The 25,151-nt window shown below is 36.1% G+C and overlaps 1 protein-coding gene across 1 annotated transcript in view; it reads left to right on the plus strand.

The window, feature by feature from the left end:
* HDX (highly divergent homeobox) overlaps window positions 1–25,151 on the plus strand; it is a 125,334-nt gene that overhangs the window by 84,551 nt on the left and 15,632 nt on the right. The window contains exons 5-6 of the mRNA XM_040999769.1: window positions 1,859–2,005; window positions 18,803–19,010. Of these exons, the coding sequence (XP_040855703.1) occupies window positions 1,859–2,005; window positions 18,803–19,010 (355 nt within the window). The remainder of the gene's footprint in view (window positions 1–1,858; window positions 2,006–18,802; window positions 19,011–25,151) is intronic.

Here is a 25,151-nt window from a genome sequence, read left to right on the forward strand (position 1 = left end):
CAGGATGAATCAGCATTGTATGTCCTTTAAATGAATTATAAATTAATTGGCTGAATGTGTACAGCGTTCTGCTCATTATTTCTTCTATCCTGACAGTAATGTGAGGTAGCTTGCACTGGAGAATTTGGTGCAATGGAAAATGATGGAAATATTTACATTAGCTGTTAACAGTGAATCATTTGACTCTACCTAGAACCTTCCTCTGTTTTTTTCTGCCCTATGTTTTATTGGCAGAATTTTAGCACAGTTATTATGAATCAATCTAAGATGAACACCTGATGTGATGTTTATGTTGCAAATAGCTTGAGGGCTATTCTCCCTGATTAAAAAGAGGATGACATATTTTGATTCATTTACTGGGGATGTGTAATTTAGTATTAATAAATAATGTTACTCATCAGGGTTTTCTTAATGAGGGGAAAGAGCTTTAGCTGATAATGAAATTTATTATCACACACACAGAAAATGCCATATTTCTTATGAAGAGACGGGATTTAATTATCCTGTTTAACTTCACTGTCTTAGTAATAAACTGAGATTTTGTATATTGCGCATTCCCCCAGTGGCTAACGTTGTTTTCCCAAGGTTGTAAGTTTTGAACAAATAAACCTGTGTATTATTGCAGTTCTACATCAGTTTTATCTATGGCAATCTTTTTTGCTTAAGTCATGTTTTGTATGTTGGATTATTTTCCCATTTTCTGAACCTGATTTAGTGAAGCATTTCATTTTAAATTTCAGTGAGAAAGGAAACACTGAAAGCAGTGTACATCTACAAATACTTTAGGCTTAGCCTCTCTGTGTGACTAGATCATATAATTTTAGACAGAAGGCAGCAACAGAACATAACTCAGGTCATGATTTGTAACATTTGTTCTCAAATTACTCACTGTCACAAACTTGCAAGCTTGCTTATTCACACTCTCTCTCTTTCCTCCTTTTTCCTCCCTCCCTGTCCCTTCTCTCATCACGAACACATGCACAAACACACAGGGCTTTGCAGGATATATATATATTTTTAATTAAAGTCTGTTTTTAAATTTTTCCACCACCTCTTGAGATAATTGGAGACATCATAGGGGTAAAACACTTGAAGAAAGTCATTTATTTCTATTTGCAGCTCTGCCCTGGACACTGTGTCCTGTTGAATGAATCCTTTGACCTTTCTTGTCCTGACACCTTTATCAGCAAAATGGAGGTCATTATTCTCTCATGTTTCTAATTAACTTCCTAGTGATGTTTCCAGGATTCATTGAATTAAAACAATATATAAAGCCCATAGTTTATTGAGTAAAAAAGCTTGATAACAAAAGAGGATAAGGTTATTATGAAACTTTCTGAAGGCACAAATATGATTTTAGCAATATATTGTCTTCTTCAATTTTTTTATTTACATTTTTCATTAATTATAAGAGTCATGGGAGACCAAGGTCTAGACTTGTAAGGGCAGGCAGATTAATTTATTGAAAGACAGCACAGATATAAGCCTGTGTTTTTAAAGTGTATTGTATGTGAATATGAATGTATATACTGTTGAAAACAGGAAGGGCTTATGTGAAGATGTTCTTTGTGTTTCCTTTATATTTATGTACAATATTTATGTAATTAAAACTATTTTTTAAAGCAACAGTTGTATATTACTACCACCTTAAAAATTCTCATTTCATACTAGTACACTGTATCATGTATTGGAAATAACAAAGGAAATGCTTATTTTCATAATTAGGGAACACAGATACACATTGTGAAATGAATGTATCTACTCTTATGTGTTGAAAGTAATCCAGTGCTTCTCATCCCAATGCATGACATTCAATCTTTTCTTTGATTGTTCTAAGTTTTAAAAATGTGTTTTTCAGCTACAGGACCGTACTCAGTTCAGTGACCGAGACTTAGCCACACTTAAGAAGTACTGGGACAATGGCATGACAAGCTTGGGCTCTGTTTGCAGAGAGAAAATAGAAGCCGTTGCAACTGAATTAAATGTTGACTGTGAAATAGTTCGGGTAAGGCATTTTTAATTTTTTTCCAGCTATAACTGATGAGTGGCATTAATGAAAGATTTAAAAATTTGTATTGTGTGTTACAAACCATGACATCAATAGAGTAAAAATGTAACTCACAGAATCAGAGAAAATTTTTTCATGTCATATCTGATAAGGACATTGTATCCAGAATTAAGAACATTTACATTGAAAAGGCAAATAATAGGATTTTAAAAGAAGCAAAGTATCTGAATAGATGTTTCTGTAAAAAAAATATGTTAGTGGCCAATGGACTATGGTCATTATGGAAATGAAAATCAAGTCTACAATGGGATATTGCTTAACGCCCACTCTGATCACTATAGTGAATGATACAGATAATTATTTGGGGCAAGAACATGGAGAAACTGGAGCCTTTGTATACTACCTGTTAGAATGCAGAATGTGTTGACTATTTTGCGAAACAGTCCTCAAAAACTTTAACATAGAGTTCTCATATAACCCAGTAATTCCAAGCCTAGATTTACAATTGCAGTTATAATAAGAAAAAAATGACAAAATTCACTATCTACAAATATTCATACATAATATTAATACATTCTTTGTATTAAACCCATAGTAGAAATGTCCAAAACATCCACCAAATGAATGGATAAACAAATGTGGTATGAAGGCTCTTCAAAAAGTTTATGGAAAACATAAATTTATTATCTTTTTATTTTTCATAATTTTTGAAGTCTCTTCGTATATGAATATATTGGAATATTAGAGCCACACAAAGTAGTGAATTATTGATGAATGCTATGAAAGGGATGAACCTTGAAAGTAAAAGAAGCCAGCCACAAAAGATCACATATCGTATAAATCTATCTGTATGAAATATCCATAAAGTCACACCATAAAGACAGAAAGTAGATTGATTAGCACGTGCCAGGAGCTCTGGCAGAGAAGAGAAATGACTGCTTGTGGGTGTAAGATTTCTTTATGGCATGATGAGCATGTTTTGGAATTAGATGGTGGTAATTGTTCCCACAGCTCTGTGAATAGATCAGAAATTTTAATTATGATAATTAGATGACAGCATTGTATGATGTATTGGATATATCTTACTAACGCTATTGAAAATTGCACAAGGGCCCAGCGCGATAGTGTAGTGGTTTAAGTCCTCACCTTGCACATGCCGGGATCCTATATGGTTGCCTGTATTGATATCGGCGGCCCCACTTCCCATCCAGCTCCCTGTTTGTGGCCTGGGAAAGCAGTAGAGGACCGCCCAAAGCCTTGGGACCTTGCACCAGTGTGGGAGACCTAGAGGAGGTTGCTGGCTCCCAGCTTTGGATCGGCACAGCACCGGCCGTTGCGGTCACTTGGGGAGTGAATCATCCAACGGAAGATCTTCCTCTCTGCCTCTCCTCCTTTCTGTATATCTGACTTTGCAATAAAAATAAATAAATATTTTTTAAAAATTGCACAGAATGGGTCAAGTGTTTGGCCTAATGCAGTGATTACTACTCCCATGCTCTATATTCAAACTGCTGGGTTTTATATCTGGCTCCAGCTCCTGACTCCGCCTTTGATTCTAATTAGATTTCACATATTGGGAGATGTGCATTGAGTTGTTTGTTCTTAAAATCAGCCCCTGACTTGAGCTATTATTTGCATTTGGGCATCAGTGGATGAGATTTCTCTCATGCTCTCTCTAGTAAATAAATAGAATTTTAAAATTAAAGGCAGCATCTAGTAACTTGAAGTAAATTTTATACACTTATCAGTCATGGTAGCAGTAGCTTATACTCCATTTGAAAGCTGTTGTGGTCAACATTGTCACATAGTGTGATAAGTCAATATTGGCATCCCATAGCGGCACTGATTCATATTCTAACTGCTCCACTTCTGATTCAGCTCTCTGCTAAAGACCTGGGAAAACAGAGAAGACAGTCCAAGTGCTGGGCCCCTGCACTCATGGGGGAGACCTCACTGAAGCTTTTGGGTCCTGGTTTCATTGCAGACATTTGAGTAATGAACCAGAAGGAGAAAGACTTTCTCCACCCTCGGTCTGTAACTCTGCCTTCAAATAAATAAATCTTTTTGAAAAGATTTTGATACAAGATGTAAATAACAGTAGTACTAATAAATATTTAGTAATTAGCTAATGCAAGAGAAAAAGAAGCCCTAATGAATGGCATTTGCTGGTATAAATATTTCCACTATAGCTAATTCCATATCTCAGTCAACACAGAATTGGGAAGGGATGCTAATAGTTGGCTCTGCTTGAGCAAATGTGAGTTGCCTTCAGCATACACTGCAAAATCATCCCAGATTAGCTGGGGAGTACTACCAAAGAACAAGTAGCAAAACATTAAACTATTCTAGAAGGAATAATGTGTTTTCTCATATATATATATATAAGTATATGAAGACACAGCAATATATAGAAAGTAGTTGTACAGGGCAGATTTCCCAAAATCGATACTATTCTCAAAATAAATACTGTCCTGTTCAGAGCCACGCTGTTTCATGTTGGGATTCAGATAGGAAATCACGTTCAATCTTGTATTTTCTGAGCATGAAGCTATGTGCTGGTATATATTATCAAGGAGAGAGAAATGAAGTAGACAATATTCCTATTTTTAAGGAGCGTAGAGTCTAGCATGTGGTTTGACAGAATATAAATGAAGAATTGGGGTAGGTTCACAACATGAAGAGGTGAGGTGAGCACCAAGAGCAGGCAATGTCGAGCATGGGTTTCTGTTGTCATTGTTATCTTAAAAATCAAAATTCCATGTGTTCATAGCTTAAGTAGTCAAATTCTGTAGAACTGACTATACGATGAACATTCCTTACTCTTTCCTAGCATTTTCTGACAGCCAAGTCAGTCACTTTCCTTTCCTTTAAATTATCCCTTCGATATGTATACCCATGCATGATATGTGCTATATTAGTTAGAATTAGAAAGACTTGAACTGCTACACTGCCATGCTATTTCAATTTCATTTTTAAGTCTAGGGGTAGGCAACGTAAAGTTGGCCTGACAGATTTGCTCTATGAAGTTCTCAGGGACCCTAGTGTCTTCTGGCTTCCATTCTGTGTACCTTTGATGTAACTCAGCATTCAAGGTCCAAAATAATGGCAGAGGTGATCCAGGTAGCATGACAGAGAGATGGAAAAACGATCAACATACCATCTATCTTTTAAGAGTTTCCAGAAGCTACCATAAAATAATTTCCCTTATATTCCATTGGCTAAAGATTAACCACAGGATCATAACAAACCTCAAGGGAGGATACAAGTGCAGTTGTACTGTGAGCAATGATGTGGGCAGGTAAATCTTCCTTTATTCTGTAAGAAAATAAAGGCAAAAACAGGGAATGACCAGCAATCTCTTTCATATTTGTTTAGATTGCTACTTTCATTTTTTTTAATATTGGGCATTCTCTGCTGAGATTTCACTCTAAAAGGCAAGACATTTTGTAAAACATCTCTTTTTTAAGATCTCTTTACTGTTCTTGACATTTATGTGCATATTCTTCTGTCCTTGTCCTTATTCAATTTCATTTAACACTCACTGTTAACATTGTTACCACTATGTGTGCTTTGCACATCTGAATTATGTAGTTCAATACTACTTTTTTGCTTTATTCATAGCATTATTTTGTTTCCCTGGAGTTAATAATTTTGCTTTTCATATTTATTATGTGCTTGCTTAATTTTCTAGGTTCTTCCTGCTGATTTGTCCCCAAACTCCTTACTAATTAAATAAAACGATTCTCAATACATACAGACATTTGGTAGTGAAAAAAATCCCATCATCTTAAGAAATTTTTCCTGGAAACTCCTGATCTGCTCCAATTTGTCTCTCTTATTTTCTATACTTGAAATAGAACCCTTATTCTGATATCTCCATTTTTCTGTCCTTTTGCTCTGCTTTCAGTTAGATGTCTTCAAACATATTTACCAACTTCTCCACTCAGGTTTATTTTTTTCTCCTCATTTAATCTACAACTGGTATTAACAAGCACCTTGTCAATGACAATGGCTTTCCAATTTCATGAATATTCAGGCCTTCTTGAACCTATACACTGCAAGAGAGACAACACAAGGCCTGAGTCTCTTTAAAAACATACACCCAGAACAGACTTTGGTTTAGTGATCAACACAAGCCTTAGGATGCCCTCATCCCTTAACAGAGCATCTGGACGGAAGTCCGCTTTCACTTCTAATTCCAGTGCCTACTAAGAAGCCCTTGGGAGGCAGCAGGTGATGACTATACTATTTGGGTTCTGCTGCAACCCATGTGGGAGACTCGTATTGACTTCCTGACTCCTGGCTTTGGCCTGGCCCAGCCACATCTATTGTGGAAATTTTAAGAGCGAACAAGTGAATGGGAGCTCTCTGTCTCTGTAATGTTCACTGCCTCTCTGCTTTTCAGATAAATAAAAAATTAAATTTAAAAAGTTTTTAAGCAACATGCATTCCCAAAACTAAAGATGAAGTTACGCAAAATAAGTGGCTAGGATCCTCTCTGATACTGATAGATTTTAGGGACATTTACAACTAAAACAGGCCAAAGACTTTGCTGTTAGGACCCCGCTCAGCCCTGATCATGTGCAGAGTCTGCTATCCCCAAAGAAATTCCTAAAATATAGAGCAAGGTGAAAAACATAATTATGATCAGTTAAAATTCCTACTAGATAACAGGATAGGAAACTACTTAATACAGTTGGTTTCTAGCAATTTCCCTATTTGTCAGCATGTTGACAGCAGAGAGAAAAACAGAAGAAATGATATGTTCAAAAAGCAATCTCTTCTGTAATATTTGGCAAATTGTACTCTAAAGGAGAATAAGGTTACTATATAAACATACTATTTAAATTTCAGCAGAAACCATTTAGATGTTTTCAATTCTAATAGACCTTTTATTTATCACTAAAATGAACTTTGCCTTAGTTTGTCTAGTTAACCATCATTTGTGATAGAATTGGGAAATTTCACATACATTTTTCCTTTTGTTTTATACAGTAGTCCACCCTTATTCACAGGGGATACATTCCAAGACCTGTGGTAGACATCTGAAAAACCATGGAATGTTTGTGTGTACATAAATGTATACTTTTTCCTATACATGCATATTATAAAGTTTGATAGGCAAATTAAGCCCAGCCACAGATTAACAATTATATCTATTAGTAAAACAAAATTTATAACAATATACTGCAATAAAAGTTACATGAATACTGTCCCGCTGTCTTGAAAGAATCAAGAGAACCATTAACATTTCAGGCTGAGATTTACCATGGAGAACTGAAACTGGAAACTGAAACTACACATGAAGGAGGCGAATTGTAAGAAGCACCTTAACCATTATTTCCCTTTGACCATATTGTGTGAGTGTTATCATTTATGTGTGTATATGTTTCTCTAGCTTGAAATTTCATTCCCAAGTACATAGGCATTCTTTATTGATTGATTTATTAATTTAGCAAACTTATTCTGAATACCTGCTATATACTAGAACTCTTCTAGGTACCATGAAAACAACAACAAACAAACAGATCTCCCAAATAGCTTATAATTTAGCATGGTCTTATTTTTAATGTCTCTGAACTTCCAGTATTAATAAATGGTAATAATGTATCAGAGAACTGTTGGGGAATATTGTAAAAAAAAAAGTTCCAGAAAGGGCATTTGAAGACCCTGCTTGAAACATCCACATTCTGTAGGAATACCTAGATTCAAGTTCAAGCTTTGCTATCCAGTTTCCTTCTAATGGACATCACAGGGAGCAGCAGATTGGCTCAAATAACTTGATTCTTTACCACCTACATGGGAGATTCAGGTTGAGTTCCATGTACTTGGATGTGGCCCAGCACACACTCACCTGTTGGGGGCATTTGGGAAGTTCATTACTGGATGAATTCTCTCTCCTTCAGTCTCTCTCTCAAAACATAATTTTAAAAGAATAGGAAATAATTTGCAGCATAAGTTATTTCTCTGTCCTGACTTGTTACAATTCAGTTTAATGCCTGCTCTTTCCATCTGTGTTTGAATTACAGTAGATGTCAAAACATCGTTTCATTTGGTCAAACATTTATATGAATAATGCATGCTTGAATGTTTGAAATATGTTTTGCTGACTGTGTGTTTTTACATTTTAGATTATACATATTTTCCAAGGATCATAGCAAGAATTGAAAGGTCCTTAAATAGAACAGCATTTGTTTACTGCACAGTAAACTATCAATGCATCATAGATATTGATTCAAAGTTGACAGGCACTTTGAAACTGAGTTCGATGCCCTGTGTATGTGTATATATGTACTTCAGAAAATTAATTAAAAATGCAATTAAAATATTGTGGGAAACATTAAAATCCATATGTAGTTTTTTTTCCTAGTGTGTATTTTTGCTGACCTTTTCAAAGACCGTTTGTGTGTATGTAATTGTGTGTGTTTATACAAAAACACTTTAGAAAGCCTGTGGATAAGTGAAATAAAAAGATATATTTGGCATGAAATGATTTGGAAATACATATATGAATCAGACTAGAGAATGGCTTGGTTGAGATCACATAGTCAGGGGTTACAATCACAATGTCTTAACCTCCAGTGCCACAATATTTCTTGTCCTACTTTACAATGTCTGCCTTCTCACAAGAATTACCTTAGATGATTCTTTAAAATATAGATCATCCTGTGTTAGTCCTACTGTGTCAAGATTTATAAGGAAGGATCTGAGAATCTATTTTTCTTCTTTCAATGATTCTCATGATCAGGAAAATTTGGAAAAGACTTCATTACACTATGTCATTGGGGCTAAATATTCTACCTGATTCTTTCTCTTCATAACATCTGGTCAAAACTGTAATTAATATTTGATTATCTCCCTGATTTCTGTCTTACCACTACTAGATAATAAGTTTAAGTTCCAGGAAGATATAGAGCACATATGTTATGTTTAGCTCTGTATCCCCAGCATCAGAACAGCGTTTAGAACATAAGAGATGTTTAGTAATATCTGTGGAATGAGTGAATTTCTAATAGAAAGGTGTGCCCTTTATACATTTGATGTACATACTTTAAAGATAAAGTAACATGCATTTATATTAAAACCTTTGAATATACTTCCATCTGTTTATCATAAATTTACTTAGACCTTTATAAGGCCTAAGAGTTCTCATTATCACCATGTAGGAGTTTTAGTTTTTAAAAAGTGGCATTGGATTATAGTCTAATAATACTAGAAAGTCATTTATTATTCAAGAAAGTAAAGAATTTGTAAAAGAATTCCCTGATTTTCTATGTAAGGAATATGAGCCCCAGTATGACAAATTAACTTGCCCTTGAGTTGTTTAATGTATGTTTGCTTAATTTAAAGAGAAAACATTATACTTTGCAAATTTGATACTTGGGATGTAAAACAGGGAGCTTAGAGTGAAGTGGATTTGGAGTGAAAAAGAAGCAACCCTTAGAAGAAATAAAACAGGTAGATGTTCATTCAGGTTAAGGAAAAAGATTTTGAAAAATCTTCAAACACTGGACTAGGAAGTCTTGCAGAGTGCTATGCACTTTATTGCTTATGTGTTGTTTTGGTTTTAAAGTGAAACCATTCTTTTGTTTATTTAAAAGTTTTTTTCAAGAATATTGAAAATTTATTAAATCTTTGAGAAAGTAACCTCTCAAAGGTGAGATACAGACTTTTTTAAAGGTAAAAAAAAAGAGTGCAGCAATGACTTCTAGTTAAGCTGCCACATTAAGTAGGATAATTTTTCATGGTACAATTTCTTAGACTCAGGGATTTCCCCTTCTATCCCTCCACTGTTTTCTCCTATATTGTTAAAATAGTATAGTCCTCCAGCAACAGTTGCAAGACCATCATACTGCTATTTAAGTGTATCATAACACTGTAGGAATAGACAATGGTAGAGTGTCCAATATCCTATTGTCCATATATAATTAGCAGTTTCATTGGGAGCCCATCTTTTATTCAGAAGTAGAAAGGCATGTTGCAATGTATACTTTACAGTATACTTGCCCTTCGTTATATAGTTCCTGTTTTTACTATCTAGCTATTGATCTTGTATATTTTTAGATTTATTTATTTTTATTTGGAAAATCAGATATACAGAGAGGTGCAGAGACCGAGAAGATCTTCCATCTGCTGATTCATTCACCCCTCAAGCAGCTGCAACGGCTGGAGCTGAGCCAATCCAAAGCCAGGAGCCAGGAGATTCTTCCGGGTCTCCCACATGGGTTCAGGGTCCCAAGATTTTTGCCATCCTTGACTGCTTTCCTAGGGCCACAAGCAGGGAGCTGGATGGGAATTGAAGTAGCTGAGATACAAACTGGCATGCATATGAGATCTTGGTGCATGCAAGGCAAGGACTTCAACCTCTATGTATTGGGCCCCTTGAGCTTGTATTTTGCTTGAAAGTTGCCTTGTACAGAGAAAACGTATGATATTTGTCCTTTTGGAATTGGCTTATTTCACTGAGCATAATAGTCTCTAGTTGGGATCATTTGTTTGCAGAATTCCATTCTGAATCGTATAGCATGGGATAGATGTACCAGGCATCTTTATCCACTCCTCTTTCAGTGGGCATCTGAGCTGTTTCCATGTCTTCACTCTTGTAAATTGTGCTGTTGCAAATACAGGATTGCAGGTCACTTTCTCATGCAGATTTCATTTCCTTTGGATATATTCCCAGAAGTGGGATAGCTGAGTCATCAATTCTCTTAGCATTCCCATAGTGGTTGTACTAACCTATATTCCCACCAACTATGAAGGAGGTTACCTTTCTCCCCACATGCACGTTAGTAAAGTTCTGAATGTAGGCCAATCTCAGTGGAGTTAGGTGGAACCTCAATGTGGTTTTTGCTTGTATTTCCCTGATAGCTAGAGAGCCTGAGCATTTTTTTTTCCGTATGTCTATTTGTCATTTGAATTTGTTCTTTTGAAAAATATCTATTTATTTTCTTCACCCATTTCTTCACAAGTTGTTTGTCTTACTGCCATTGAGTTTCTGAAACTCTTTGTCAATCCTGGATATTAGTCCCCTGTCTGTTGTGTGCAAAAGATTTAATGCAAAAATTGGTTGCAATTTCCAGATCTTCAATAGGTTTGATGCTGCCCACCCACATTATTAGGGTCATCATCTTTACTTAGTCTGTGTATTCCATTGCTGATCTCTGCTAGAAATACCCTCACAGATACACTCAGAAATAATGTTTACCCCATGATGTGGGCATCTAACCTTATCAAACTGACACATAAAATTAAGCATCACAGATTGCTGTAACAAAATGTCATGTGCTGGATGGCTTATAAACAACACAGATTTATTTCTCACAGTTCTGGAAACTAAGTTCAATAAGAAGGTGCTGGCAGATTCACTATCTGAGGAGGACCCATTTCCTTGACAGCTGTCTTTTCTCTAACCTCTTGTTGCAGAAATGTCATGAGATCTCCCTGTGGTCTCTTGAAAGACACTAAGATATTTATGAGACATCTACCTTCATGACACATTTACTTTCCAAAAGCCTTACCTCCTGCTAGTATCACCTTGGAGGTGAGAATTCCAATATAAAACTTGGGAAGGGCAAAAAGTTCAGACCATTATCTACTTTTAAAATTATTTCTATCAGTCGTTACTCTGTAAAAATATACTTAATCCGTTAGCATTGTATTTATATATTGAGTCATTTCTGGGTACTTCCAGTTTGGAGGAATACTGAAAGGGAATATTTTAAACGTAGCATAGAATAAAATCTCATTTCTTTCAATGTCCCCACAATATTTAACCTTTATCATTGCATATTTAATAATCACTCATTTCTCCCTTATTGGGAGAATTCTTGCTTACCACATGCAAAATAAATTGGTATTGTTCTCTTTTTCTTTTTTCTTTTATTTATTTTTTAACATTTTATTTTATTTATTGGAAAGTCAGATATACAGAGAGGAGACGAGAGAGAAGAGGTGAGACAGAGAGGAAGATCTTCCGTCCAATGATTCACTCCCCAAGTGAGCTATGCCGATCTGAAGCCAGGATCCAGGAACTTCTTCCGGGTATCCCACACGGGTGCAGGGTCCCAGGGTTTGGGCCATCCTCAACTGCTTTCCCAGGCCACAGGCAGGGAGCTGAATGGGAAGTGAGGCTGCCAGGATTAGAACCAGCGCCCATATGGGATCCCGGGCACGTTCAAGGCAAGGACTTTAGCCGCTAGGCCACGCCATCGGGCCCTTTTTTCTTTCTTTTTAAAGAGAGATTTAATTATTTTTATAGGAAAGGCAGATCCATGGACAGGAGGGACAAAGAGAAAAATGTTCCATCTGCTGGTTCACTCCCCAAGTGACTGCAATGGTCAGAGTGGAGCTGATCCAAAGCCTGGAACTTCTTCCAGGTCACGCACGTGGATACAGGGTGTTCTCTTTGTCTTTTCTCTTCCACAGCTTTTATGATCCAAAGAAGCAGGGTGCATCCTAGAGAGACTGGGATCATCTTTCTGTTCATGCTATCATCTGAAAGTCACTGATAACTAGGAGTTTCCTCGTGTATGATTTCATAAGCATCAGTATTCACAGGTGAGGAACAAAGAAACTACACGACAGTTTAGGAGCTTTAGTAAGGAGTTGCAGCTCTTACTTGTTCCAAATCCCAATAGCCTGCTCTCGACAATACAGTGTAATGGGAAATTGAAACAGCACTCTATTGATATTTCTTCTATGGGGGAAATTGACAAAGTAGGGAAATTTAATATTCACAAATATTTTTCTTTGCTGGTTGATTTTTTCACTTGGACCACTTGGACTCTACAAAACAATCCATGCATTTCAAACTTTGTACCTATCTACTATTGAATCCCAAATACATCCAAGGAAACAATTTCCAGGTTTTGAAGGAAAACTGTTCCCAGATACAAAGAAGAATTCATATTGGGTCAAATGAATAGCTCTCTTTTTCTCTGTGTTCTTCTCTTTAAAAAATCTTACCAAGTGTACAGTTAGCATCATTTGTGTCTTTTAGTCACATCAAAGAATATCTAAGGTGATTTTGTGTTTATGTAGGTCTTTTTGCTCAGAATAAATTCTAATTGGCAAAGAAAGGATATCATAATCAAATACTAAGCTGAAATTCAAATCCCTGATCTATTCTGAATTTTTGAGATGTAGGTTGAGCCCCTGTGGCTATCCAATTGCTCCAGCATTATTTCTTGAAAAGACCACCTTCCACCATTGAATAATATTTGTGCCTTTATCCAAAGACAACTACGTCAGTCACAATTATAGAGGCTGCTTGTGGGTTCTTTATTCTGTTCTATTTATTTAATAAGGCTTAAAATTGGACAGATAAATTACTTCCAGTTTATTTTTCCTGAATATTCCTTTACCTATACTCACCCTTTATATATGGATTTTAGAAATACACACACACACACACATATATATATATAATTGCTGGGATATTGATATTAGTTATGTTAATCCTTATATCAATTTGGAAGGAACTTGCATCTCTACTATGTTTAGTCTGCGAATATATGAACACAAAATATCTCACCATTTATTTTAGAACTATTTTTATTACTTTTGACAGTATTTTGTAAAGTCCTGTAATTTTTTTAGGCTTATACAGAGTATTTGATTTTGAAATAATTGCAACTACCATTATATTTTTCATTTTATCCACAATATGTTCATGTTTACCACACAGAAACACGTTCAATTTTTGTTATGTTGCTTTTGTATCCTGAGATCTTGCTTAGAGTGCTCATGTAGAAAACCTCAAATTTTTACGTAGACTGTCATGTAAACTGCAAACATGGAAAATTTGATTTCTTATTTTCTGCAGTGAATAGCTTTCATTTTACTTTTCTAAATTGTTGCACGAGCTAGAATTTCCATTTCTATGTTAAATAAGAGTTGTCAGTGTGGACGTTTTGTTTTGCTTAATATCACATTTTTCATGATTAAGTGTGATGTTAGCTCTAGGTTCCAGAGACCTGCAGATTTCTTTTCAGGGGAAGATTTTAATGATGACTTAAATGCACTTAATGGTTATAGAGCTATCCAAGTAATATGTTTCATATTGCAGTAATTTACATTTTCCGGTGAATTGGTCCATTTCATCTAAATCATCAAATTTGTATGTGTTGAATTGTAGCAACCCTTATCCTTTTCATGTCTGCAAAATATGCAGTATTATCTTTCAATTTATTCCTGCCACTAAGTAACTTGTGACTTCTCCTTATTTTTAACCAGTCTTGCCAAATGTTTGTCAATTTCACAGTCTTCCAATGAGTCCACTGTTTGCTTCCCACCAAAATCAATACACTTTTTTTTGGCTGATACAGCTACAGAAAAACAAGCTGACAGAATTTCAAGCTGCAGAGTAGGATATTTGCAAACTATGTATCTAATAACTCAAATTTAAGACTATTTCATAAGTTCTCAAAACAATATTAAAAAGAAACAAATGCTTCAAATAAAAAATTGACTTTTCACTGAAGTTGATAAATGGATGGTAAATAAGTGCACGGAAAGATAATAAACATCACTGGCCATTAGGGAAATCAAATTAAGAACTGAATGAGCTGCTATTACAAAATCCTGTGAATATAGCTATGATCAAAAAGAAAATAGATACTGAGGCCCAACACAGTAGCCTAGTGGCTAAATCCTCACCCTGCACACGCTGGGATCCCATATGGACACCAGTTCGTGTCCTGGCAGCCCCACTTCCCATTCAGCTCCCTGCTTGTGGCCTGGGAATGCAGTTGAGAACAGCCCAAAGCCTTGGGACCCTGCACCCACGTGGGAAACCTGGAACAGGCTCCTGGCTCCTGGCTTTGGATCGGCTCAGCCTTGGCCATTGCTGCCCACTTGGGGACTAAATCAGCAGACGGAAGATCTTCCTCTCTGTCTCTCCTCCTCTATAAATGTATGTATCTGACTTTCCAATAAAAAAATAAATCTTTTATTTAAAAAACCTGAAAATATTAAGCACTGGCAAAAATGTCAAAAAATTGTATATCATACATTACTGATAGAAATATAAATTGATACAGCTCCACAGGAAATCACTTTGGTGGTTTCTTATAAATATGTAGTCATACAACACAAGAATTGCATTCTTACACATTCATCCTTAAGAAATGAAGACTTGTGTATGCGAGAAAACCTATTACATAGCTGTTTATAACTACTTTAAGTATGACAGTTAAAAGCTAGAAGCATACAACAGCCGTTCAACCGGTGAAATATTAGAGATACATCCATGTAATAAAATTTTATTCGACAATAAAAAGCAATGAACTATTGATAAACATAACTTGAATGAGTCTCCAGAGAATTATGCTGAGCAAAGAAGGTCAATTTCACAAGGTCACCTGCTGTATAATTTCACTTGTATAATTTTCTCAATGTGACAGTCAGAGGTTGAAACCAGGTTATTAATATCCAGATATTAGGGATAGTGGAAAGAAAGATAAGAATGATTGGTAGAGTCTGGCATGAAGGCTAAATTAGTTAATCCTCCTCTTGCAAGCACAAGGATTTCATATGAATATCAGTTCATGTCCTGGCTGCTCCACTTTCTATCCAGCTCCCAGCTGTGCCCTGGGAAAGCAGAGGAGGATGGTCCAAAGTCTTGGGACCCTACACCCTTGTGGAGGACCTAGAAAAAGCTCTTGGCTTTGGATCAGCTCACCTGCAGCCATTGCAGGTGAACCAGCACATGGAAGTGAACCAGCACATGGAAGAGTCTACTTTGTCTCTACTTATTTTGTAATTCTGCTTTTCCAATAAAATTAAAAATTTTAAAAAGAAATAGAAGAACAATTTGGTAAAAGAATATAGAATTACATACACAGGTTGTATTGTTTCGATTCCCTGGTTTTAGCATTGCTCCATCATTGTGTGATCCTTATTGTGTGAGGCATAAATTGGAGGGAGCAGAGGGAAGAATACATGAGGCCTGTATACAAAACTTCACATGACTTGCAGTAATAGTTTCTTTTTCCATATTTCTTTGTTTGAAAGGCAGAGTTAGGGAGAAGTGAAGGCAGAGAGAGAGAGAGAGAGAGTCTTCCATTTGTCCAGATCATTGGTCAGGATTGAGCCAGGCTGATGCCTGGAGGCAAAACTCCTTCCAAGTCTCCCACTTGATTGTAAGACCCCCAGCATCTGAGTCATCTTCTGTTCCTTTTCCAGGTGTACAAGCAAGGTCCAAAAGCAGAGTAGCCAGGACTAGAACTGAAACTCACATGGGATGCTGTCACTGCAGGTGGTGGCTTTACCCACTATACTACAATACCAGCTGCATCTATTTTTGCCTACAGGAGACATATCTCACCAACAAGGATCAGCACAAACTATATCTTATGGATTTTGATTTTTTTTTGTTAGTTTCATCTCTTCAAAACACTTTCTTCTGATCAAATTCTTCAATGACTCAGATCATCATCTTCTTCAAGATTCTTGATTTTCTCTTTCTTCAGTGACACATTAGTCATTCAATAGCATGATAATTAACTTCATGTTGGTGTTAATTTCCTTTTTTTTCTTCCTGTTATTGATTTTGTTTTGTGGCTTTTAATTTAAGGGGATGTATAGTAACTGTGTAGTGGAGACTATCATATCTAGCAGAATATTATTTAAATTCATGGCATTATATTTTTCTTCCTGTTCTTGATTTTGTCTTGTGCCTTTCATTTAAGGGAATGCATAGTAGCTGTGTCATGGAGACTATCATATCCAGATATGAGGATACAATGCTGTATGCATCTCTACTTCCAGACAAAGATGGACTCCCAATGAAACTGTTTACTATATGACATTAGGATGATGGACTCTCTGTCACTGTCCCTGCTCGCGATGATGGACATATGATAGTGCATTAAGAATTATACTATAATAATGATATAGCGGGACTCAGTGGGGAGGGAAGGAATTGGGGATATTGGGGAGGGAATAAGGGAAATCCCACAATCCATAGAACTGTATCATAAAATGATAATAATAAAAAGAAATAAATGTTTTTTAAAAAAAACTCCAGAAAAAGAAAAATAGTCTCGAGTGCATGCATATAGCCTTGTGATGACAACCCCCACTGCTCACGCTGGAATGCCTGCTTCAGTTTCCTACTCTACCTGTTGACTTCAGTTTTCTGTTGATGCATGTCTGAGAAGCAACAGTAATAGTTCAAATAATTGGATTCCTGCCACCCATCAGGGAGAGCCAGATAACACTCCTGACTCCTGGCATCAGCTCCAGCCCAGCCTAACGCCACTCACTGCAGGCATTTGGGAAAGGAACCAGTTCTTGGGAGCTCACTCTTTTAAACAACAACAACAAATGCTTTTTTTTTTCAATGTTATTTTTACTGATGTGAAAAACAGAAAGGCAAAGACAAGCAACTGAGAGATACCCCTCACATTCAACGTTCTCTCTAAGAGGCGGAACTGAGCTGTGGTTAAACCAGGAACCTGGAATACATCCAGGTCTCTTGCATAAGTGACAGGGATCCAAATATTTGGTTCATCATTTTCTGCTTCCCAGAGTGCACATTAGCAGAAAGCTGAAATCGTAGGTGGAACCAGGACTCAAACCTAGATTCTTTGCTATGGAAAGTGGGAATCCCAAAGTGGCATCACTACCCCTGCGACAAACACCTGTCATGCCCACACCAAAACAGAAAGAAGAAAGAAAGAAAGAAAGAAAGAAAGAAAGAAAGAAAGAAAGAAAGAAAGAAAGAAAGAAAGAAAGAAAGAAAGAAAGAAAGGAAGAAAGAAAGAAAGGAAGGAAGGAAGGAAGGAAGGAAGGAAGGAAGGAAGGAAGGAAGGAAGGAAGAAAGAAAGAAAGAAAGAAAGAAAGAAAGAAAGAAAGAAAGAAAGAAAGAAAGAAAGAAAGAAAGAAAAAGAAAGAAAGAAAGAAAGAAAGAAAGAAAGAAAGAAAGAAAGAAAGAAAGAAAGAAAGAAAGAAAAGAAAGAAAAGAAAGAAAAGAAAATTCATTTTAGGGGTTGTTGTTGTGTAGCAAATAAACCCATGGCCTGTGATGTCAGCACCCCATGTGGGTGCCAGTTCAAGTCCCAGATGCTCCTTTTCCCATCCAAGTCTATGCTAATGTGCCTGTAGAACATGGCCCAAATCCTTTGTTAACCAACTTGGAGGAAATCTGGCTGCTAGCTTCCAGCCCCTGTGGCTACTTGGGGAGTGAACAATGGATAGAAAATTGTCTTTCTCTCTCTCTCTCTCTCTCTCTCTCTATATATATATATATATATATATATATATATCTTTATCTCCTTCCCCTGTGTAAACCCAGTCTTTCAAATAAATGAATCTATTTTTAAAAATTCATTTTAAACAAATAAAATTGTATTTTAGCATGCTTGAAACACCAGGACAACCTTTATGGAACCAAAATTAACATTTTCACCTTGCAAAATTATAAATGGGTCACGAACTATAATAGCTGTATGCCTGATTCCTTTGGAAAAGGAACCAATTCATTTTCCTTTTGAAAGATTTAATAAATCGTTTTCTCCAGATAAAAAATAGAAACAAAAGTGATCTGTTATATACTTCATAGTGCTTGAAAGTTTCAGTGTTAAGATAAATATTCTTTTTCTGCTGAGAAACAATTTAAAGTTAAAACATAATTTTTATTTTAGCTTAATGGCATTAAATTTTCATTGTTTTAATGGAACTCTATATTCATTTTAATCATATTGTATGCAGCACCCATTCGATTGTCTTAATGACCAAAACTGCTAAGATTAATATGTTTACAAAACTTCTTCTTGTATTTCTCTTATAAAGACTTGGATTGGGAACAGAAGAAGGAAATATCGTTTAATGGGGATTGAAGTTCCACCCCCCAGAGGAGGCCCTGCTGATTTCTCTGAACAACCAGAGTCTGGTTCTTTGTCTGCACTCACACCAGGAGAGGAAGCTGGGCCTGAAGTAGGAGAGGATAATGACCGAAATGATGAAGTATCCATCTGTTTGTCTGAAGGAAGCTCTCAAGGTACTGTATATGCTGTACCTCCTAATAACAGCCATTGTAAATTTGATGCATTTTCACTTGCCTTTCAGCTTGCTACACTGCAAACCTAGAGTCTTCAAAACATTTGACTGGACATTTAAAAAGACAGATTTCTTTTTAATGCCACCACCTAAGCATTCTCCCACATTAAGTCATCGCATGGAGTGTTTATGTACCATGATATTGCTCTACCATATTAAGAAATGTTTATTATATAAAGACCAGTGCTGTGGCATAGCACATTAAGATACTGCCTGCAGCACTGGTATTTCATATGGGCACCACTTTGAACCCGGCTCCACTTCCTATCCAACTCCCTGTTAATGCACCTGGAAAGGCAGTAGAAGACAACCCAAGGCTTTGGACCCCTGTACTCACCCGGGAGAACAGAAAGAAGCTCCTACCTCCTGGCTTCAGATATGTCTAGGTCCAACCATTGAGATAAATTGGGGAGTGAACGGGCAAGTGGAAGATTTCTCTCTCCGTCTCTCCATGTCTCTCTGGGCATACATCTATGCTTTTTCAAATAAATAAAACAGATCTTTACAAAAAGAAATATTTATCACAGCAGTACATGCATGCATCATAACAGTAGATGATTTTATTTTTTATTTATTTTCATTTGAATTTTAGACAATTTAGATCATTAGAAACACTTCGATGAAAGATGTGTCATAATGTGACAAACACGAGGTTACCTGTTAGGAAAGCTGGATGTAAATTCTAATTTCCCCATTAGCTGTTTATATGAACTCAGCATTTAGTTTCCTCATCTGGAAATGGGAATGATCCTGGATCATCTACACAATGCCTCTCAGTGTTTGGCCAAATGGGATTTTAAACAATAGCATGAAATTGTACCATTTGCCCATGATCAGTGAATTTCAGCTTGACTTAAAACATAAAAACACCTTTCTCCTGATACTTTAAAAAATAATTTAAACACAATTTTAATGTTTATTTAATAAAAATATTCATTATAAATATAGAATTTAGTGAGTTGCTATTATCACTGTTTTATTTGTATTTTTAAATTTTTAATTAACTAACATTTCATTCATTGATACCATTCTAACAATATAATTATGTGATTTTTAATAACTATTCCAGAATTGTGCAAGTAACACCATCGTTCAATGTCATTTCATCTTCATCACTCAAACTCCCTTGAATTCATTTTCAAGCCATTCTCTTTTCTACTTTCAGCTCTAGACAACTGCTTAACTCATTTATGATGTATAAGTGTGTCTTTTCTGAGCATTTTATGTCAATGGATTCAGACAGTATATAAGGAATTTTGTATCTATGATTGACAAACAAACAAAAAACCACATGCATTTGCCCATTGTGTTTCTTTTTTGTTGTTTTCTGTACTATTTGGGATATTAACACTATATTTTCCAGTTTATTGTTTGTCTTTTAATTTTCCTAATAGTGTTTTCCGATGTCAGAATTTTTGCCTTCAATAATCTTGTGGTCAAATCATCAAATCTACCAATATGTGGTAGATATCTCCCGTACATGCTTCTGGTATCGATGTGGTTTGATTTTTGCATCTTAAGATATATTTCACCTTGACTTTATGTTGCCTTAATGTATCTGAGAAAAATACCTGATTTTACTTTTTTAAAAGGTTAACCAATTATCCCTACATGTTGAGACCAAAAATGCCCACACACCTAAACAGATTTAGTTAGAAAAGAAAATTAAAAACAGGAAGGGGCAATGGGCAAGGATGATGTCCTGGTAAATATCCAGATTAGGAGACTGAGTGTGAAAAGGGAGCCATTAAAAGATTTAGTTACGGGAGACTCAAGATAGTTTTTTATTACTAAAACCAAGGAAAGAGAGATTTCAGAAAAAGGTTATTATTTCAGTGATGGAGTAGAAAAAAAAAAAGGAGAAGCCATTGAGTGTTAAAGAGGTTCTTGGAAAAAGCAGTTAATTATGTGGAGAAAAACAGACTGTACCAGGTTGAGTAATGAAAGGGAAAGAAACGCATTAGTATTGAGCAGACCATGCATTTTCAGACCAGATATTTTAAAAGTTTTCAATGTGAATACTGAAGCCTCTCCTTCTCTCTCTCTCTCTACATTTGTTATTGACATTAATGAAGATGATAGCAGAGAACTCAGTGTACAGGAGAATTATGAGTCAGATTTTAAAAGTCATGAAAAAAAAGAAGCATTGCACCATTTCCAACCCTCTTATTTCCAATATAGGAGGCCCATTAGAACATTTTGTCTCCTGTTAGTCTTTGTTAAATTGTATGTGCCTGGGGATACTTGGATATTCACAGTGATTCGTGACTTTCAGCCTGCTGACTAGCAGCCAGTTGCAGGGGCTCTAGGGTGGGAGGAGTAGATGTTTCTATGTTATTGTGAGTGGACAGGAGAATTGTGGGGAAACAGGCTGATAAAGAAAGCACAGATGCCCTAAGTGGAGTTTTATTCCCTTGCTGCCACTTCTCCATCCAAAAGGGAATTTTAGAAAATAAGCAGTTAATGGGGAGAAAAAGTGAAAGTTAATTTTGAAATCCATTTTAATGGTTCACTATTATTTTTTAATGGACCACTGCTCCTACACTGGCATCCTTTGTCATTTAATAGCATGTTCTCCAGACAGCTGGCATAGTACAAGACCTAATGAGAAAAAGTAGATAGCGAATTTAGTGTATGAATCAAAAAAACATTTGATGAGAACAATTGCCTAGAATTTTCTTTTGATAGCTTATTTTTCACAGCTGCATGGCAACCTTTTCGTTCTTATCAGAAATTGCAACAGGAAAGCATAAAAGCATTTTCAAGTAGTAAAAAGAACCTCTTTCTGTGCAGTTTTCTATTCATTCTGTTCTACATTCTTCATTTTGCTGATAGTGACTACTAACCCGATTGGTTTGACTGTGTGATCTTTTTGTAATAATTAAACTAATTTTATAATCTGTCTCAGAGTGACATCATGTACTTAAATATGCTGACCAAATTCTCTTCTAGTTAATGAAAAAGAAAGTGTAGTTAAATGGATGCCTACGTTGGGACTTCCATGAATTACACAGATGGAACTGTAAACAGGAGAAAGGCTGAGAGGACAGAAGTGCAGCTACAACACAGGATCACAGGTGGTGTAGCGTGGCAACCAGGGAGCTCTGTCTGTGCAGGCCATGGCAAAGGGGTAGCTCAGGAGCCTGGAACTGAAACTCCTTGGAGGGAGTTGTACAAATGATGCAAACAGAGAAACAGGCAGTGAAGAGGATCCGTAACATCAACCTGGAGAGGACACAGTTTAAAATACAGACTCCAAGAAGAAGAATCTGCTAATCAGAGGTGCAGTGACCAAGGGCAAAACAAGAGGGACAGGTACAATGAATGGCGTTACTGACATCTCCCCTGAAAAGCAGCAAAAGAATTATTTCAAACACAGAATTAACTAAGGAAGGCACTGAGGAATTGCCAGATAAAGAATTTTTAAAAATCATTATAAAACTTAAAACTAATGAGAAGCACATACACATGTTCAAGGAACTTAAGGAGTACATTACACAGGAAATAGCAAAAATGAAACAAAATCAAACTGAATTATTAGAAATGAAGAATATAATAAAGCAAATTAGAAAGTCATTGGAAAGCCTCCATAATACATGTCAGAAATCAATCAAGAGCAATACTGGATTTTTGTAATCTGCACAAGCAAAAATAAGAATTCTTTCAAAATGTAGTAAGAGCAAAGTTGAGCTAGAGCCAACCAAAAGTGCTGCTGCTCTTTTAGTAGCTTCAATTCTATTCTTCTGATTCTGAAAAGATGGGTAGTTCCTTGACATGTTTTGACTTATCCCTAACTTCCACTTGCCACATCATATCTTCCACTCCCATTTCCTTTCTCTTCGCCTTCCCTGAGTAAGAGTGAGATAAAGGAGATGCAGTTGGGCCTGATGAAGCAATCGCTTTCTGGCTTGATATATTCTGCAAGTGCAAACAGGAGGAGCAGAGGCCATCTGTCGATGACTGAGAACCTCAATAGCAAATTCTGTGGTTGAGCAATTTTAAACATTTTTTTGCCATCTCAAGAAAGCAATATCTTCAAATATCATAACAATTACTATTGAGAAAATTAAATGTTACTGCAAACCCTAATTTTCATCTGTATCATTCCATTGATGTGCACATGGAAGATAATTGTACGTACAGTTACTGGGTAGGGGCATATAGGCATCACATAGAGTGTCCTCTAGTCATCACTGATTGATTTAACTTACTTGTTTTGCAATGAGACAAACTGCTTTTCTTGAGGAATTAGCACACTAAGGTCAGTTTCTGAGTTTTGCCGATTTTCACTAATGTTGAAGTTATCTGTGAGTAGAAGAAAGCACCCTATGTTCATCTGTATCACCATGTATTTTTATTTTGAAATTATCAAAATAGTTTTTTAAGGCTTCTAAAATAATCCACAACCTATACATATGTTGCTCGGAAAGCACAAACGTGTACAAAGTTAGCAGCAAGGCAGATCCTTAAAGAATGTAAATAATCATCTGACTGGTGAGCAATATAACCTCTCTTGTGATGTCACCAGTGGTAACAGCAGCTCTGTAGCTAATGCTGGTCTGTGATAATGAATAGGTGAATTCCAGAATGCTTCATAGACAGAAGAAACTTTACCTACTCATTATCACAGATAGATAGAAGGGTAAATTGATAGGTAGATGTGTAGAATATATTAAATTGAGATTGGGCAAGATTTGTCTTCTTGTGCCTGGTTCATTTCGCTTACCAGAATGTCCTCCAGGTCCATCCGTATTGTGGAAAATGGTAGGGGAGAGAAAAAGATCAAATATAGAGTGCTGGAGAATTACACATTCATCATGAGGGTCCAGGTATGTCCGGAAACAGGGGGCAATGGGGAAATGTAAGCCAAAGGACAAAAAGTACCAAACTAGGACTAACAAGTCAACAGATCTCATAAACAGCACAAAGATTACAGTTAGCCAAAGTGTATCATATTCAGGACGTTTGCTGAACAAGTAGGTTACAGCTACAATTGCCATAAAGGTGAGGTGCATGGGGTTCGGGGGGCAATGAACAACCACATTACAAGAAGGATATATTCATTTGTTTCTCTATAGTAATCGCTTTACTATATGTATGGCCTATAACGTGTTGTATGCCTTAAATTACACAATAAAATTTACAAAGTTCTAGTGAAAGAATTACATTTATAATAAACATAAAATTAAAATTCTGCTAAGCTTTTCCCAGACATTTTTACTTTGAATTCTCATGTGTGACTTCCTGGGTCAATCCTGTTTTCCTCTTAACCATTCTCCAGATTCATCCAACACACACCTATATATCGCTTCATGGGGGAAAATTCTGGGAAGACTGGTAACTATTTTTGTTCTGCATTCTAAGGTGAAATAAAATGCTGGTTGCCAAGGAGCGGAGACAGTCTACTCGCATTTATCTACATAATCTCCATGGCATGGCCTTGCAGGAAAACAGAGAGAGAGGGAGAGAGAACTATTAGTGTGCAGCTTTTCTAGGGAGTGGGGGTGCAGGTAATCTGAGACACAGGGGATTACGCGTGCAGACACCGAGTGCCTGGAATCAGTCACTCTTAGCTCCGACAAGCAAAGCTTTTTAGGAAAGTGGTTTTCAAGTGAATTTCTTTGTTTCTTTCTCATTTTGAGAATATTAAGTTTTGATTCAAAAACTGTAGAAAATACTTGTAAACACAATTTTTTAAAATTGGAAATAATCAATCCTACCCCATGGTAGTAACCCTTCTGAAAAGAGACAGGCGGAATATTTTTGCTAATATTGTCTCTCTGCTTGCACAGCAGTGTGTGCATGTGTGTGTAATTTTTTTTCAAAACTTGAAAATACACTGTGTTTATATGGTTTACAACATACTTGAGATTATCTTTTATAAATATTCACAATAAATAATGCAAGTTCATTGTAGAACATTTAAATACAAATAAACAAATGAAAGAAAAATAAAAATCACCTTCAATTCCATTCATAGCGACTAATAGAAGTATTTTGATGTAAAACCAGATGTCTTTTTCACACTTTTTGTTTTATGAAACCAAGATTATGTGTCCCTATATAGTAGATTTTTTTATCA

The sequence above is a fragment of the Ochotona curzoniae genome, unplaced genomic scaffold, assembly GCF_017591425.1.
Source record: "Ochotona curzoniae isolate NIBS_2020 unplaced genomic scaffold, NIBS_Ocur_1.0 scaffold_1852, whole genome shotgun sequence".
In the NCBI taxonomy this organism is placed as follows: Eukaryota; Metazoa; Chordata; class Mammalia; order Lagomorpha; family Ochotonidae; genus Ochotona; species Ochotona curzoniae.